Source organism: Acinonyx jubatus, chromosome B2 (assembly GCF_027475565.1).
Source record: "Acinonyx jubatus isolate Ajub_Pintada_27869175 chromosome B2, VMU_Ajub_asm_v1.0, whole genome shotgun sequence".
Classification (NCBI taxonomy): domain Eukaryota; kingdom Metazoa; phylum Chordata; class Mammalia; order Carnivora; family Felidae; genus Acinonyx; species Acinonyx jubatus.
Genome location: NC_069385.1, coordinates 119967011 through 119983994, shown reverse-complemented (window position 1 = coordinate 119983994; position 16984 = coordinate 119967011). Strand labels below are relative to the sequence as shown.

At 49.0% G+C, this 16984-nt stretch overlaps 3 protein-coding genes across 5 annotated transcripts in view; 2 read left to right on the top strand and 1 right to left on the bottom strand.

Annotated features, from left to right (window-relative positions):
- LOC106966627 (class I histocompatibility antigen, Gogo-B*0101 alpha chain) overlaps nucleotides 1–16984 on the bottom strand; it is a 388211-nt gene that overhangs the window by 218880 nt on the left and 152347 nt on the right.
- On the top strand, nucleotides 4534–8048 carry LOC128310960 (DLA class I histocompatibility antigen, A9/A9 alpha chain). 2 transcript variants are annotated; one of them, XM_027052840.2, is made up of 8 exons: nucleotides 4534–4694; nucleotides 4981–5250; nucleotides 5448–5723; nucleotides 6332–6607; nucleotides 6722–6829; nucleotides 7280–7312; nucleotides 7449–7496; nucleotides 7626–8048. In XM_027052840.2, the coding sequence occupies exons 1-8, from the start codon at nucleotides 4622–4624 to the stop codon at nucleotides 7628–7630; spliced, it is 1089 nt and encodes a 362-aa protein (XP_026908641.2). In that variant the 5' UTR covers nucleotides 4534–4621; the 3' UTR covers nucleotides 7631–8048. The 2 variants fall into 2 exon arrangements, with proteins under 2 accessions (XP_026908641.2, XP_026908638.2); XM_027052837.2 differs by having other exon boundaries at nucleotides 5409–5723.
- LOC106984453 (class I histocompatibility antigen, Gogo-B*0103 alpha chain) overlaps nucleotides 4611–16984 on the top strand; it is a 218141-nt gene continuing 205767 nt past the window's right edge. For all 3 annotated transcript variants that reach the window (XM_053223389.1, XM_053223388.1, XM_053223387.1), the window contains exon 1: nucleotides 4611–4620. The gene's annotated coding sequence lies outside the window, so the exon portion shown is untranslated. The remainder of the gene's footprint in view (nucleotides 4621–16984) is intronic.

Here is a 16984-nt window from a genome sequence, read left to right as displayed (position 1 = left end):
AATCCACCCGAGAGCAGAGAAGTAGGGGATGTCCCCTGACCTTCCACCCCACGTGAGGCCACAGGACTAAGGAGAGAAGACCCAGCTGCCTTTCTCCACCTCAGCCAGGCCCTCCCTAGGGTCTTCTTCAGCTCCAGCACCTGGACAGGGGCCCGGACACGAGGGGGCGCCCTCATCCCAGATGATGTTCAGTGTTTGAGGTTCTTGTAAAAGTCACCCTGATACAACCTGTGTCCACCCATAGACAAATGGCTAAGGAAGATGTGTGGTATATACTCACATATACAAATACACACGACAGACTATTATGCAGCCACAAAAAGGATGAGATCTTGCCACTTCTGACAACATAGATGGACAAACAGGGCCGTGTGTCTGCTACGTGAAAGAAATCAGACTGAGAAAGACAAGTACCATATGATCTCACTCATATATGGAACTTACAAAACAAGACAAATGAATAAATAGACAAGCAAATAGCAGAATCAGACCTATAAATACAGAGAACTCACTGATGACTGCCAGAGGGAAGGAGGTTGGGAGGATGGGCACAGTGGGTGAGGGGAGTGGGAGACACAGGCTCCAGGTATGGAAGGAACAGGTCTTAGGAATAAAAGGCACAGCAAAGGGAATATCGTCAGTGATACTGTAACATCACTGTCTGGTGACAGGTGGCAGCTACACTCTGGTGAGCACAGCATGGTGTAGACAGAGGATGAAGGGCCCCTGGGTGGCAGTGGGTTCTCCACTCATGGTCCCAGGGCCATGGGATCCAGCGCCGCAGGAATCAGCCTGCTTAAGAATCTCTATTCTCTCTCTCTCTCTCTGTCTCTCTCCTCCTCTGCCTCTCTTCCCTGCTCTGGCTGTCTCTCAAAAAAAACAAAATGTAATAGAATTTGAGTCACTGTGTTATACACCTGAAACTAATGTAATTATGTCTTTCAACTATATTCAAAGTTAAAATATTTTTAAAAAGAAATTAATTAGGGAGTATAAACCATAGGAGTGTCTGAGTGGGTTAGTCATCTGACTCGATTTCAGCTCAGGTCACGTATGATCTCCTGGCTCTCGTGGCTCCTGGGTGTGAGACCTGCATCAGGCTCTGTGAATGGGTGCGTCCTCTCCCATGGCTGCAACTGCAGTGAAAACATGCAGTTACAATAAGGCATGGGAAGGCTAAGTGAGACTGGCAGAAACACAGACCTCTATACATGCAGGTGTTCATGTGGGGTGGGGGTCAGAGGAGACACTGGGGTGCAAAAACAATTAATTGGATGAGAGAGGAAAGGGACCGGACGTAGAAATGAACAAAACATCCCAACATGGCATCAAGGTCACAGGACATAAACTTGTCAGGCACCCATTAGGCATCAGGCACCACTCTCTGGACTACATGGTTCAAAACAAAGTCTCTAAGGAACAAGGAGACTCTGAACAGTTGGAGGAACCAATTTCATGGGATCAATACTCACTGGAGGAGAAAATGTCCATCTCATCAGGCCGCTCACTACTACTGCCCTCAGTGTGACCCTGCACCTCACTGAGGATGTTTTCACCTGACACAAATGTGATGGCCAAGCCCTTGGGGGAACTGGCCTGCTCAGGCCCCCTGGAAGGGGACAGAGGGTAGCACTGGAAGACCCCAAAGTAGGAAGACACCCAAAAGGAGGGACGAGGGTGTAATGTATGAAGACATAGGAAATCAGGGGCTGGGAGAGGACACTGGGATGTCCGTGTGGGTGTGCAACTTACCCGATGCAAGTAGGTGTGGGAATCGCCAGGCCGGTGACAGTTGATGGTAGAGTTCACCTGCTTAATGTCCATGCCTTGGCCACATAGGTTGCTGGCCACAAGAATTTGTTATTGAAGACCTTTAAACTACTGATACTAAGAAAGCTTTTGTCAGAAAGACAATCATAAAAATGTTCACAGTCCTTTATCTCAGGGGTCTCATTTCCTCCCAAGGACACAAGACATCTTTCCATCTCTCACTCACCTCTCCTCCCAGGGCGTCCCACAATGGATGGCAATAGCTGGCAAGTTCTGCTCCACCAGGAGCTGGGCCAGGTCAATGCAATGCTGCACAGATTTCACAAAGATCTCGCCTGTGTGTGGAGAGTAGGGGGATGTGGGCCCATGGGTGTGTGTGGAGGGGAGAGGGACAATGTGCCAGAGTGGGAGATTTCTGGAAGTATACCCTCCACATGAATCCCACTAAGTCCCTCTTATTTCCCGCTACATGATTCCTTTTTTCCTCTAAAGATAATTACTCTTCCTTTCTCTCCTTTGCTTCGGGTTTTCCTCAGCAAATTGGACTCTGAGGAGATACAGAGAATAGTAACCAAATCTGGCAGACATGTTAGGAGACAGGAATGAGATACTCCATGACAAGGGGATAAGTATTGGAACTAGGGTCTGGAACGACCGTGACCGATATTCCAGCTTATGAAACATTAAACCTAAGACCTATCCTAATTCTGGGAGTAGTTTTAGTGTCAAAAGTTGCACAATCCGTAAGCTGAGAGAAAGCTTCTCCTCAGGATGTGATACAAGTAGAAATAAACATATTTAAGAACCCTAACAGGGCCAATGTATATGGGAATATTTAAGGATTTAAAAGTCAGTCCAGATTTTTTTTTAAGTTTATTTATTTATTTTAAGATAGAGAGAGACAGAGTGAGTATGAGCCGGGGAGGGGCAGAGACAGAGAGATCAAGAGAGAGAATCCCAAGTAGGCTCCACACTGTCAGCGCAGAGCCTGAGACAGGGCTCCATCTCACAAACCATGAGATCAGGAGTCCTACCCTTTAATTATTATTGATGGGTGTTAGCTACTTTAAAATATGGAATTAAAGACAGAAGAAACAGCAGACCTCAATCGGGAACTGGTCTGACACTGACAGTGGGTCTCAGTGTGGTCAGAAGCTGGCTGATGCCACCACTGGGCCATATTATTCCTGTGGGACATGAGCCAGTCATCTCACAGAACATCGATAGCATACAAGGAGACTGTGAAACCATGACAATACTTTGTCCAATTACGGACAAAAACAAGGCACCGTACGACCCACAAAATACTGAACATCTCCCTGTGCTGGTTACTGAGCAATCGCTGCTTTTCACTATTACTTTATCTCAAGTTTTTATTTAAATTCCAGTTAGTTAACATACAGTTTAATATTAGTTTCAAGAGTAGAATTGAGTGATTCATTACTTACATACATCACCCAGTGCTCATCACAAGTGCCTTCCTTAGAACCCATCACTCATGAAGCCCATCCCATTTAAACTGTGATCCACCTAGAAGCTTGACAGCTTCTCAGTACTGACCACCTTGTTTGTTGGGATTTGTGATAATATTAAAACAAGTGACTTTAAAAAAATTTTTTGTAATGTTTATTCATTTTGAGAGAAAGAGAGAGACAGAGTGCAAGCAGGGGTAGGGCAGAGAGACAGGGAAACACAGAATCCTAAGCAGCCTCCAGGCTCAGAGCTGTTAGCAGAGTCCCAGGCGGGGCTTGAACTCACGGACCGTGACATCATGACCTGAGCCAAAGCCGGATGCTTAACCAACTGAGCCAACCAGGTGCCCCAAAACAAATGACTTTTTGATAATTCAATTCCACTCTAATCAATGCTGGAACACCTATATTACTTAGTGAAACAACACACAACACGTGACTTAAAAACATTCATGCATTAGTACAAGATCCATTCCATGTACAGATGGGACTATGGATTTAATGTAACAGAGAAAGACACAGTCAATGATACTGTTTCAGGTTCCAATTTGCAAATAACCTCAAGAAAATACACGGTGTGTAGTTTTAATATAGAATCAAGGATGAATATCCATAATTACCTGAAAATGTTATGACACGTACTATTCTCCTATATTTGGTCAGGGACATAAATTTTTTCATATACTTCAGCCAAAACAACACAATAGATGCAGAAGCAAATCTGAACATCCAGCAGTCTTCTAAGGAGACAGACAAGAAAGAGACTTGCAAAAATGTACAATGGAACAAAACCACTATTCTCACTACCCCCTTTTATTAGGGAACATTGTTACTTTCCATACAAATAATATTTCTGTTTTTGTATGATTGTAAATGAATTAATAAATATTTGAACCTGTTTTATTCCTGCTGTGGTAAATAAGGATCGATAGAATCCACAGGCACACAATTCTCCCTGGGAGCCTCACTAATTTCTAAGACTGTAGAGATGTCCTGAGAACAAAATGCTGGAGAATCAGTGACTCACGCAGCTCCTGGTCCACGACTCAGGGACACAGTGGGACGAAGAGCGCTCTGTGCAGTAGGTGAGGCGTCCAGGCCAAGTCCCAGGTCCCCAGGCCCGCCTCTCAGGGACTCTGGCCCCAGGGCTGCGTCGGGGGCGGGGAAGCCCAGTGTTGGGGAGTCCCCATCGGCCCTGGTTTCACGTCTCCCTGTCACAACCTGTGTCAGGTCCTTCTGCCTGGATACTGATGACGCGACCTCGGTTCACACTATTAGTGTCTGGTTTCCGAAGAAGCCAATCAGCGGCACCGCGGTTCCGGTGTATCAAGTATCAGCACCCGCTTCCTGAGGCTGACATTTCTCCCCAGACCCCGAGGATGCGGGTCGTGATGCCCCCAACTCTGCTCCTGCTGCTGTCGGGGGCCCTGGCCGTGACCCAGACCTGGGCGGGTGAGTGCGGGGTCGGGAGGAAAGGGACTCTGCAGGGCAGGAGCGAGGAGACCGCCCGGCAGGGAAGCGGGACCCATGGGGAAGGCGACTGTCCTCCGCCCCACCCCAGACCCCCACCCGCCTCCCGCCCCGCCCCGGCCTGCCTTCCCCCGACCCTCTCGGACTCCGCCCTGCTCTCCCCAACTCGGGTCCCCCACGCCCTGCCCTCCCTGTCGCCTCCCCCTGGGACCCGGGCCCCGCGCGGGGAGGAGGGTCGGGCGGGGTCTCAGCCCCTCCGCCCCCGCAGGCTCCCACTCCCTGAGGTATTTCCACACCGCGATGTCCCGGCCCGGCCTCGGGGAGCCCCGCTTCATCTCCGTGGGCTACGTGGACGACACGCAGTTTGTGCGGTTCGACACCGACGCCCTGAATCCGAGGTCTGAGCCGAGGGCGCGGTGGATGGAGCAGGAGGGACCAGAGTATTGGGACCGGGAGACGCGGAACGCGAAGAACAACGCACAGAAATTTCGAGTGAGCCTGCAGAACATGCGCGGCTACTACAACCAGAGCGATTCCGGTGAGTGCCAGGGCCCGGGTCCAGGTCACGACCCCTTCCCCACGGACGCGCCGGGGCCGCCCCGATTCTCCGGGTCTGAGCGCAGCCCCTAGGCCGCGTGACCTCCGTCCCAGAACCCTGGAAGAGTCTGAGGGAGCTTATAGGCGGTTTTACTTTAGGTTTCACCTTAATCACTGCTGCTCTGGGGGCGGGGACAGGATCACACAACATCCAGTGGATGTATGGCTGTGACATCGGACCGGACGGCCGCCTCCTCCGCGGGTACAGTCAGGTGTCCTATGACGGCGCGGATTACATCGCCCTGAACCAGAACCTGGGCTCCTGGACCGCGGCGGACACAGCTGCACAGATCACCCGCCGCAGGTGGGAGGTGGCCTGTGCGGCAGAGCACTACAGGAACTACCTGGAGGGCGTGTGCGTGGAGTGGCTCGCCAAATACCTGGAGATGGGGAAGGAGACGCTGCTGCGCGCAGGTACCGGGACCGCGGGGCCTCCGTAATCTCCCCTCCACTGGGGCTGGCTGCCCATGAGGAAGGGAAAATGGACTCAGTGTCACGACAGCTCCCCTCCCACGGGTGGGAAGAAGGAGATCTGCCTCGGAGTTCATATTCCTACTAGAGACTGACTCACCTTGAGGGTGCTTTTCTCTATAAAGGACAGACAGGAATCCAGTCTCTCCCTGGGATGCCTGTTGAGATCATCCCAGAAATAACCCATCAACAGTTCCCTCTGACCCTGTCAGCCACCTTGTGAATCCTGACCTTCCCTCTCAAGGCCTTGTCTCCATCTGGGAACATATTTGGAGATCTGACTCCGGGTTTTCTGAATCATTCACCCTACACAACACTCAGGACCACAGCATGTTCCCCCCTTAGACCTGCCGCCTCCCACCTGGGTTCTCTCCCTGATTCCAGAACTTAACAAGCATCAGGAGATCCCAAAGGCTAGACTGGGGTCTGGGTTTTGTGCTTCTTCCATCCAGACCAGTTGTCCTGTCCACCTCAGGATGGTCACATGGATGCAGTTTCAGTGGCCCATGAAGCTAAACCACAGTGTGGATTCTCTGTTTCTTCTTCCTCAGAATCTCCCAACACAAGGGTGACCCGCCACCCCATCTCTGACCATGAGGTGACCTTGAGGTGCTGGGCTCTGGGCTTCTACCCTGCGGAGATCACCCTGACCTGGCAGCGTGATGGGGAGGACCACACCCAGGACGCAGAGCTTGTGGAGACCAGGCCTGCGGGAGATGGAACCTTCCAGAAGTGGGCGGCTGTGGTGGTGCCTTCTGGAGAGGAGCAGAGATACACGTGCCATGTGCAGCACGAGGGGCTGCCCGAGCCCATCACCCTGAGATGGGGTAAGGAGGGTTTGGGGTAGAGCCCCGTGTCAGGGAAAGCAGGGCCCTTCTGGAAATTTCAGAGTCAGGACTGAAGCTGGAGGTCTGGGCCCCTCACCTTCCATCCCTTTCCAGAGCCATCGTCTCTGCCCTTCATCACCATTCTGGGCATCATTGCTGGTGTGGCTGTCCTTGTGGTCACTGTGGTGGTTGGAGCTGTGATCTGGAGGAAGAAGTTCTCAGGTAGGAACAGAGTGGAGGGGATCTGAGTTCTCTTGTCCCGCTGGGGGGTTTCCTAGGTAGCACATTGTCCTGCCTGGTTCCTGGGAAGTTCCATCCACACACATGGACCTGCCCACTCTGGAGCCATTACTAACGTTCACTTTGTAGCAAACACTTGTGAAAATGAAGAACAGATTTTCACTTGGTAATTCTGGAGACGGGGACCTGATTCCCAGCAGTGACAGAACAGAGAGGAAGGTCCCTGCTCCGGACAGACCTCCAGCAAGTGGTTGTCCTGTGAACCCCCACCCCCCACCCCCTCACACACACCTCTTTCTTCATGTATCCAATCTTGTCCTGCGTCTTCAGTCAGAATTCTGGAAACTTCATTGTGAACTAGAATTAGGAGGTTGCTCTAGGATCCCATGGCCCATCTGTCCCAGGTCTCTAACATGCGATTTTCTTCCACAGGAAGAAAAGGACCAAGCTATTCTCACGCTGCATGTAAGTATGGAGGAGGTGATCCCTGAAACCTGGGATAGTGTAGACAGGACCCCATGGGGATTTCACCCCCGCCCATAGCTGCTCCTTTAGTCTCAGCTCCTGTGGCTCTGATCTCATCTTGTTTGTTCTACCCCAGGCGATGACAGTACCCAGGGCTCTGATTCACCTCTAATGGCTCCTAAAGGTAAGACTCCGGAGGGCCTGAAGTGGGGAGGGGTGGGGGCACTAGGGACTTGTTGACATGTGGGGGGCTGTTGAGAAAGTGGCACTTATGTGACTGATCTAAATCTGTTCATGATTAATTTTTTCACAGTGTGAGATCCGCTGCCCCTCAGGGACTGAGAGATACAGGATCTGTTCACACTCCACTTGGTGACATGGAGATCCCCTGACTTTCTGCGGATGGTGTCAGAATGTGTCTGCATTCCTATTAGCATATTGTGAGGACACAGGAGACTGGCCCCCCCTGCCCACCATGACCCCTCCCCGTACTGATTCGTGTTCCCTTTCTGACCTGCTTTCCTGTTCCAGCAGAGTCAGTGCTGGACCGTCTCCATCCCCGTCTTTTTTTCATGTTGGACCGAGTACTGACGCCTTACTTCCCCACTGAAAATGAGAATCCAGATATGAATTTGTGTTTTGTAATTCTTGGCATGTGGGGATGATGAGGTAATAAAAGAGAAGATTTGTAAAATTGCAAGAGAAAATAAATGAAAGCCCTGAGAACCTCCCAGAACCCGCTGTTTCCTGTGCCGTGTCTGTTGCAAGTGCAGACAGGAGAGGGCTGGAGGAGCCGAGCGGGGATGGGGCCTGGGTCCAGTCGGTGCTCAGTGCGCCCTTGGAGTGTTGTGCTCCCTCCTCAGCTGGGTCATGTCTCTGCTCCTTGTCCTTGTCCCTTCTGTGGAACCTCGTGTCACCAGGACCGTGACCACAGGGACGTGGACGTCACCTGTCACCAGGACCTTGTAGAGCAAGAGCTTCCTGTGACTGAGTCAGCCCAGGCTCCATCCTGGGTCGTGACCTCAGCCCCATCTTTTGGGTGTTTTTTTTTTCCCTTGTTTCTATGGAGCATCAGGCCTGTTCTTGCTCGTGTGTCCGAGTTCCTGTCTCCTTCTCCCCAGATGACCCTGGTGGTTACTGCACCAGGAGTCCTTTGGGCTGTCGTTCCACAGGCCTAGGTGGGCCCTGCACACAGGAGTCTCTGGGGTTTGGAGACATGAATTTTCAGATTCATCCATCTCCTCCCTCTAGAGTTGTCTTCTGGATTATTCTTTACATCCTGAGGTAGACAGAGGAATCTGGGAGTTTCTCATCCTTGTTCAACTTCAGTTTGTTTCTACCTTCCCTGTCTCTCTGTCCCCTCTCCCTGCCTTAGTTCTGGTGATGCTGGTTCTGGCTCCCATCCAGGTTCATGGATTTATAAAGCAGGGTCTAATGTAGATTTCTATTTGGTTGGAGAAAGAGCCCCCATAGAGCCTGAGTATAGTGATTCTGAAGACAGGACTGTAACTGTGTGCTGTGCTGTTTAGGGGATACGCTGTGGGAAGGGGAGCTGAGCAGAGAGAGGGAGGGGCAGCCCTGGGGTAAGTAGAGGCGGCACTGATGGTGAGGTGGGGGCACTTTGTGTGGGAGCTGCCACGGGCAGGCTGTGCCTGAGGCTCATCCAGAAGACAGAGGTCCTCTCCGCTGACCACTTGTTCCACTGATAATGTCATGTGCCACGTGCAGGACCCACTATTTTTTCATCTGGGACACCTCAGTAAGTAAGAAGAGGCAAACGTGCTGGTCTTGTGGAGAATATGTCCTAGGGGTGAGGGACAGACTCCACTTGACCCTGGAACAAATTGGTGACTGAGGGCAATGACCCCACTGAGCACTCAGAAATCCAAGTATAACTTTTGACTCCCCTGAAACTTAAATATTACCACTAATAACGTAGTGTTGATAAGAAGCCTTACTGAAAACATGAACAGTCATTTAACACATATTTTGTACATTATATGTATATGTAACATGTATTCTTACAATAAATTAGGCTGGGGAAAATAGTAAGAACGCATAAGAGAAAGTGCATTGACAGCACTTGTTGTAAAAAGGTACACATATCGGTGGATGTGCACAGTTCGCACCAGTGTAATTCAGAGTCAAGTGTATATTGTATAAATGTGGTAAATAAGGAAAGTATTTAAATTGGAAATTGGTTGGGGTGCCTGGGTGGCTCAGTCGGTTAAGCATCCGACTTCGGCTCAGGTCATGATCTCATGGTTCGTGGGTTCAAGCCCCACATCGGGCTCTGTGCTGACAGCTCAGAGCCTGGAACCTGTTTCAGATTCTGTGTCTCCCTCTCTCTCTGCCCCTCCCCAACCTGCGCTCTGTCTCCCTCGTCTCAAATATAATCATTTAAAAAAATAAATTGAGGGGCGCCTGGGTGGCGCAGTCGGTTAAGCGTCCGACTTCAGCCAGGTCATGATCTCGCGGTCCGTGAGTTCGAGCCCCGTGTCAGGCTCTGGGCTGATGGCTCAGAGCCTGGAGCCTGTTTCCGATTCTGTATCTCCCTCTCTCTCTCTGCCCCTCCCCCGTTCATGCTCTGTCTCTCTCTGTCCCAAAAAATAAATAAACGTTGAAAAAAAATTTTTTTTAAATAAATTGAAAATTGATAGGTGCTTTGAGGAAGGTGATCCAGAGAGTTACTTGTGCGGGGACAGGGAAGGTGGCTACTTTTATACAGTGGTAAGTGTGAGCCTCACTGGGAAGGTGACCTCTGAGAGATGTGCAGGACACAAGGAATTGTTGATGAGCATGTCTCAGGGAGTTCTTTCCAGGCAGGGGAACCTCCAGGCACACGCACTAGGGCAGGAGCGTGTCCTTGTTCAAGGAAGGGTGAGAGGCCACTGTGGCTGGAGCAGAGAGCATGTGAAATGCGGTCAGATGTCTAGACTTTAGGATTAGAAGACTTTTGAGTTTTTTCTGAGTGACATGTGGAATCACTAGATGGTGTAGAACAGGTGGTCCACCTGGGACTACTTCTCTTTAGAAGCATCTGTTTGCTGCTGTGCAGAATCGAGAGGTGAAGGGCGGGAGACCAGTATGGAAACTGTAGGAAACCAGTGTAGTTTCCAGGAAGGGGGATGTTGGATTTATTTTGGGGTTTGAAGAGAGAAAATAAGAGGGAGTGACTGTAGTCTGGTTAGTGTGTGTGTGTGTGTGTGTGTGTGTGTGTGTGTGTATGTTCTGGATACATTTAAAGATGAACTTTGCAGCATGTCCTAATGTATTACTTCTGGGTTGTGAGAAGGAGGAATCAAGGACAGCATCCAATACTTCAGACTGCAAGAAGAAAGGGGGGGTGTCTTCCAATGAGACAGGGAAGATTTTGGAAGTAGGACATTCGGGGAAGCTGCATCACAAGCACCCAATTTAGGAATGTCGAATCTGAGATTATTAGAAACGCAAGCGAAGTTCCAGCTGGATATAGAGTACAGGGTGGGAGAAATATCTAGGTTGGAGGAATAGATATGGAGATGACCCCATATAAATGATGCTTAGAGCCTTCAGCATGGATGAGGTCACCAAGGGGTTGATGGCCATAGAAGAGAAAGGAACAGGACCAAACCCTGGACTCCTCAGTGCTAAGAAAGCTGATCAGAGTACACACACATACTGAACAGGTCTGGTTCTACACCTAGAAGGCACATAGACCAGGGAGACCCAACCTTCATTGTCCACTGGAATTTCCTGGACTTAGGAAGAGCTACAATAGAGCATGAGATTCTGGGTTTATAACAAGGTTGGTGCTGCTGCTGGTCTTCAGATCACACACCGAGAAACAAGCACATAAAACAGGATTCCCACATGGCTGTGCCTCAGCCTCTCCTGTGGGGCCTATTAAATAAGTGATTCCTGACCCCCCACCTCCCCGACACACGCACACACTCTAAGATGGTAGGTCGAGGGGGACGCCTGAGTATTTTGTAACAAAGCCACAAGCAATCCTGGGGTTCCACCAGGACCACTGAAGTCATTGATGAGAGCCCTCCTTGTGGGAAGGAGTCTTCCATCCATATTTAAATGGGTGTTTTTTAGGAAGACAAATGCAAGATATGCTGGAAGAAACAGTTCTCTCCCATGGACATGTCAGGTGGCAGACAGAGGAAGTGGTTATCAGCTCAACATAAAATGTCTGAGATACTAAGTGTAGATCTTAAATGTTTGCACCACACACACACACACACACACACACACAAGTTACTGAGACATGATGCAGGTGTAGCTGACTCTATGGTGGTAATCGTTTTGCAGTATACAAATGTATCCAATCAAAACGTTGTGCTCTTAAACTTATAAAATGTTATATGTCAATTCTATCTCCATGAAAGTGGAAAAAAGTACTGAATCCTTGCTCTCTACAAGTGGATAGATTGTAGATAGATTCTCACTCTTTGTTTTAAACAACAGAGTCCAAGTTGTTTTAATTGAAACAGTATATATTTACTATAATATTTACATATTTGCTATATACATATACACATATGTATATATAGTCAGGGAGATGTATAATATCCATTTTAAATGTGTAATATAAAATATAAATTATATTTAATAAATGCTGAAATGTCTTTTAAGATAAATATAAAAAGTATAAAGCAAAGTACATTTATACTTTATGAGTATATATATTTATAGGTAAATGTATATCATGTATATATTTACTTAGAGTATTATGCGTCATTTATTTCAGCCAAGGCTACAGAACAGTCCTGAGGCCAATGGCGAGGAGGAAAATCCATAGACCCACCCTAGGTCAAGGCCCAAATAAGAACCACTGTCCATGGTGCTGGTCACAGATGCCACTGTTCACACCACTTGTCCATGAGGTAAGGACTGCTATGGCTACTGCTCCCAGAAGGTGGATGACAGGACTGCCACTCACATCGCCTGTGCCAAATGCATCAGCACTGTCCCAGCTTCCCTGTCTCCACATCTTGAGTCAGAGTCTGGTGTGTGGTCACCTGACTGGTGGAGCCTTAGGCCATGTCCAGCTGCAACAACGTTGGCATCATGATTTTGATCTGGATTCCCAGGGAGTGATCACCAATACTGTTGGACTTGAACTCCTCATTTATACAAGTCTGCATTCCCGGCCATAGCCCTGTGAGACGCCATGCATTCCGGTGGTTCCCAAAGTCACCCCTGTTGTAGGCAGACTCTAAGATGACTCCAAAGTGCCCATTCTCTTGTAGTCATGCCCTTGAGTGACAGCCACTGTGGGAACAGAAGCTGGTTATAGTGACTTGCTGGTAACAAATAGAATAGGGTGAAGTCATACAAAGTATATCTGGGATCACCGGGCACAAGACATGAGGAACCTGGAGTCAAGTGTGCCCAGGTGGGCCGTCAAGCCAGGCTGGGGAAGTAGGGATTTCTGATGGAAACAATGACAAATGACCCTGCATTCCTTTTCCTCCTGAGGGGTTCTTCCATAGACCTCAACCTCCATAGCCACTGCCATCAGATGGCATGAGAAAGAGGAAAAAGTTCACCAGCAGTGATGGTCATCGTGGCTGGAAGGACAGGTGAACTGTGTAAAGATGACAGGAAGAGAAGGGAAGAAACAAAGCCTCCCAAAGGTAACACCTGCGGAGCCAAACACACCCCCAGGGCAGCCCCATGGCCACAAAATGAGGAGGAGAATAGTCTCTAGTCTCCCTGTGATGCCCCTGTGGCCCAGATCTCCCTTCCTCCAACCCAGGACACTGTCCCAAGGAGCTCACACTGGTACACCCTGTTTATATATCTCTGCTCATCTCCAGAACAGACCACCATGGCCACCCACTCCTGGAAGTCCTCCTCCCTCTGTATGTATTCATTCAGTTGTGTGCAGCAGAAATCCAGCTCCCAGTGGGATGAACGGGATGCAGCTTCTATGTGTCTCCCATGAGTGTCTCAAGCCATCCAGGGCTGTGAGTGTATCTCTGCCCCACAAGGCTGTCCAGGCATGCAGCTTCCTGTGACCTGGAAAGTTGCCCTTACTAGCATGAGCCAGAGAACCTAAGACCATGTCCATGGTCCATGTACAGTATAGAGAAAGCAGGAAAAGAGGAAGTTTCCCTCCTTTCAGGGCAACACCTACTACTTCATTCTGCTTCACCATAATGGCCAATATGCAGTCACACAGACAAACACAGCCTCATGGGAAGCTGGCAAATGAATCTGGTTTTAATCTAAGTGACCCAGTGTTCCCATGAAACTCTATCACTATGGAATAAGGACGATTTTTGCTCTACTTAAATTTTTAAAAATGGATAGGATGGAGGGGGAAATTTACTGTTCACTCCGTACTCCCTTATGTTATACAAAGTTTTTATATCTTGTGCATGTCTCAGTCAGGTGGCATGAATTTTGAATTACCAAGAAAGCCTACCTCCATTTAGCAGACACATATTAGGCAGTAGTAGAGGGTCAGCTCTCCGCTAGGCCACAGTTACAGAAATAAAAAGGCATTCACAGTGAGGTGAATAACCTGGTAAATGCAACTAGTATAATGAGTCCTGGGAAACACCCTCCAGACAGAAGCTTCTTGAGTGCCTACTGTGGACCAGGTGTTGTGCCACATGCTAGGGACAGAACGAAGATGCAGGTACATACCTTGTGACCTAAATGTCTCCTGCTGATGAGCTTCTGTGCCAACCCCTGACTTTCCAGGAACCCGACCTCTGTGTCTTGTTCCTGTGTGGGAATGAGCTGAGAACTTGGAAAGAGAACCTTTGCCCATTTGGTCCATAAATTAGTGAAAAGGTTTAGGTGGAGAATACTAACTTTCTTGTGTAACTGACTCATCATTACAAAAGAATATCATTAAGAAAGAAAATGGATGAAGGGAAAGAAACCAACAAAGTGGAATCACAAGAAGTGACTTTGTGGGATCCTGTATGTGGCAAACTGGAAGAAATAGTGGGAGACCAGGATTTGCATGGGAGCATGACACAAGAAAGCAAAAAAAAAAAAGTTCAGTTTAGTGATGGTGCTTTCCCAGAGGTTTAGAAGGTCTGACAAGTCAAGGGGGAAATGTTCAGAGAGTTTGACCTCTCAGGCTCGACAAAGGTGAGACAGACCTTTCCAAACGATAATGTGAATCTTGTATCTAGAACTCTGCTTTAATAACACAGCTCAGCTGTGCAGTTCTCTTCTCCAACGAGACACTCAGAGTGATAATCGTCTTGTTCAGTGATTGGGCACCTGTGTATGAATCCACCCAGTTTAGAGAATGTGCTACCCTCCATTCCTGCCATCTGTCAACTGGAACACCCTCATACACACAGATTCTATAATAAAGCCCAATGGGCTCCACCTTTTGGTCCACTGGCCTTGAGGAGTCTCCTCCCACTGAGTGTGGGTGGGACCTGGAAAATCCTCTAACCAATAAAATGTGGCAGTTGTGATGTTGGATCTTATACCACCTCGCCAGTTTTCTACTATCTGCTCAAATTACAAGCTTTGCTGAGGCCAGCAGCTGCATTAGAAAGACCAGAAACTGAGTTCAGCCTTCTGCCTACATCCAGCACCCCCAGCCGAACCAACAAGGGAACTCTCAGTCCTCCCCCTAAGGCAGGCTTTCCATTTCTTGAAGACAGACATCCTGTTTTCTCTGTACAACGTGAATGTCAAGTTCTTTGCTCTTCCTGCATCTGGGAGGCCCCATGAGTGAGGTAAGGGAGGATAGGAGAAAGTACCTTGAGGAGAGTGAGGCTAGACTTGGCCTCACCTCTCACCTTGGAGAGCAGGTATCACCAGGAGGTCACTTAGAAACAGAGAAGTCAGAGACAGCAGGGATTAGAAGGACATGAATGGCCACCCCAGTGTCTCTCAGGCCTGCACAGGGCTGTGCTTTTGGGCTGTGAATAGAACAGTGATGAAGAAACTCTGCCCCCACCCCCCTTAGCTGGTCTTCCCCCTCAGCATTGTGGACAGCCCACCTCACAGCCCAGATGCACACACCGTGGACTCCGTACAGCTTAGATGTGACCCTCTCTCCCACCATCTGCAGCAAACCAACTCCATCAGCCAATGTAGAACCAAGTCTTCTGTCACTTCAAACCCCATGGACTTACAGGGACTGTGAGAAATGCATACTCTTCACAAGACTCAGTGCTGGAGGAGGAGAAGCTGTCAGAGCCACAGAATGAGGTCACTCTTAATGCAGCAGGTGAACAGTGTCCAGGAATGAAAAACAAAACAAAACAACAAACAAACAAAAAACGGTGGGCTCTTGGGCTCAGGAGTCTGACTGTTTTTTTAGAATCATGGCTCAGCCAATTGAGTCATGTAACTTCTGAGTGATCTTGATTTCCTTGCCTATAAATTGGAATTGATAGCTTTCCCTATCTCATGGGACTATTATGAGGTTGAAATGATTCAATTCATGCAAATCCCTTAAACCAGAACTCTGGGGAGGAAGAGAGTCCCACCAATGTAGCTCCTGTTTTCTTCCTCCTACATGACAAGTACCAGTTCTTCCTGTCACTCATCAGCCTGAGCCCCTCTACTTCCTGCAGATGAAGAGCTGTTCTGTCACGTATATCCCATGGGGTGGTGGTGAGGCAACCATGAAATGGCCAGTGTGGAGGTACAGTTGAGGAATCCTCAGAGCAGTGGGTGCCCTCTCTCTCTCTTTCTCTCTCTCTCTCCCTCTCTCTCTCCCATATGTATGTTCAATTATATACATCTATACAAACCTCCATACACAAATACCCATACACATTTCTATGGGATTGTGAACCCACCCAGAGAGACAGACACACAATCACATAACACACTCCCTTCACATTTGCCATTTCACCCAGGGACTGGCTCACTCCCACTTCATCATTTTAAAAATTTTAGTATCTTGAGGGAGAAACACCAGAGAATATTTGTCTCACTAGAAAGAATCCCACTCCCTAGGGACTCTGGTACTTTCTAGATCTCAGCATGCCTGCTCCTGGAGCTCTCCTAAGTGAGTGGGAGATGTGACCTTAGATGGAGATTCTGGAATCCAGCGGCAGCCATGTGCACTGCCCGCCTGGTATTGGGACTCTGGGGGTCCAGCAGGTCTTCAGCCTCTCACCTTCTTCTGACTGCTCTCCCACCCTGGTTGTCCACCACCCCGCACCCCAGGCTTTGCTACACAGAAGGATGTTGCCACATTACCTTCAGAATGAACAGGACACTGAGGTTGGGAAGTTCTAGATCAGAAGGAAGAAACCTGGACCTCTTCCCCACCCGAGTTCTTGTTGTTCTAGAGCACACCTCCAGCAACTCTACTTCCGACCATCTAAACTGCTGCTCAAACAACCCCAGTGATGAGAGCTCCAAGGAGAACCTGGTCAGCAGATGCCCTCTCGATGAGCATAGTGGCTGGGAAAATGGATCTGAGGAGTAAAGGAAACGTGAGGGGCGTCTCTGTGCCTGGACTCTGCTGCAAGTCTCTAGAAGGGCTCCTGTTTCCCTGATATGTGGCTCCACTCCTCATCCCTCCCAAATCCTGTCTCATGGTGATGGGCTTACACAGTGCTTCATGTTACACATGGCATGTGAATCTGTACTCCTCTCAAGAAGACAGCACAATGGCCAAGCACTTCTAGATGGTTCCATCTTCTTCTGCCTGGTCTCCACAAGCTTCTTGTCCTGGGTCTG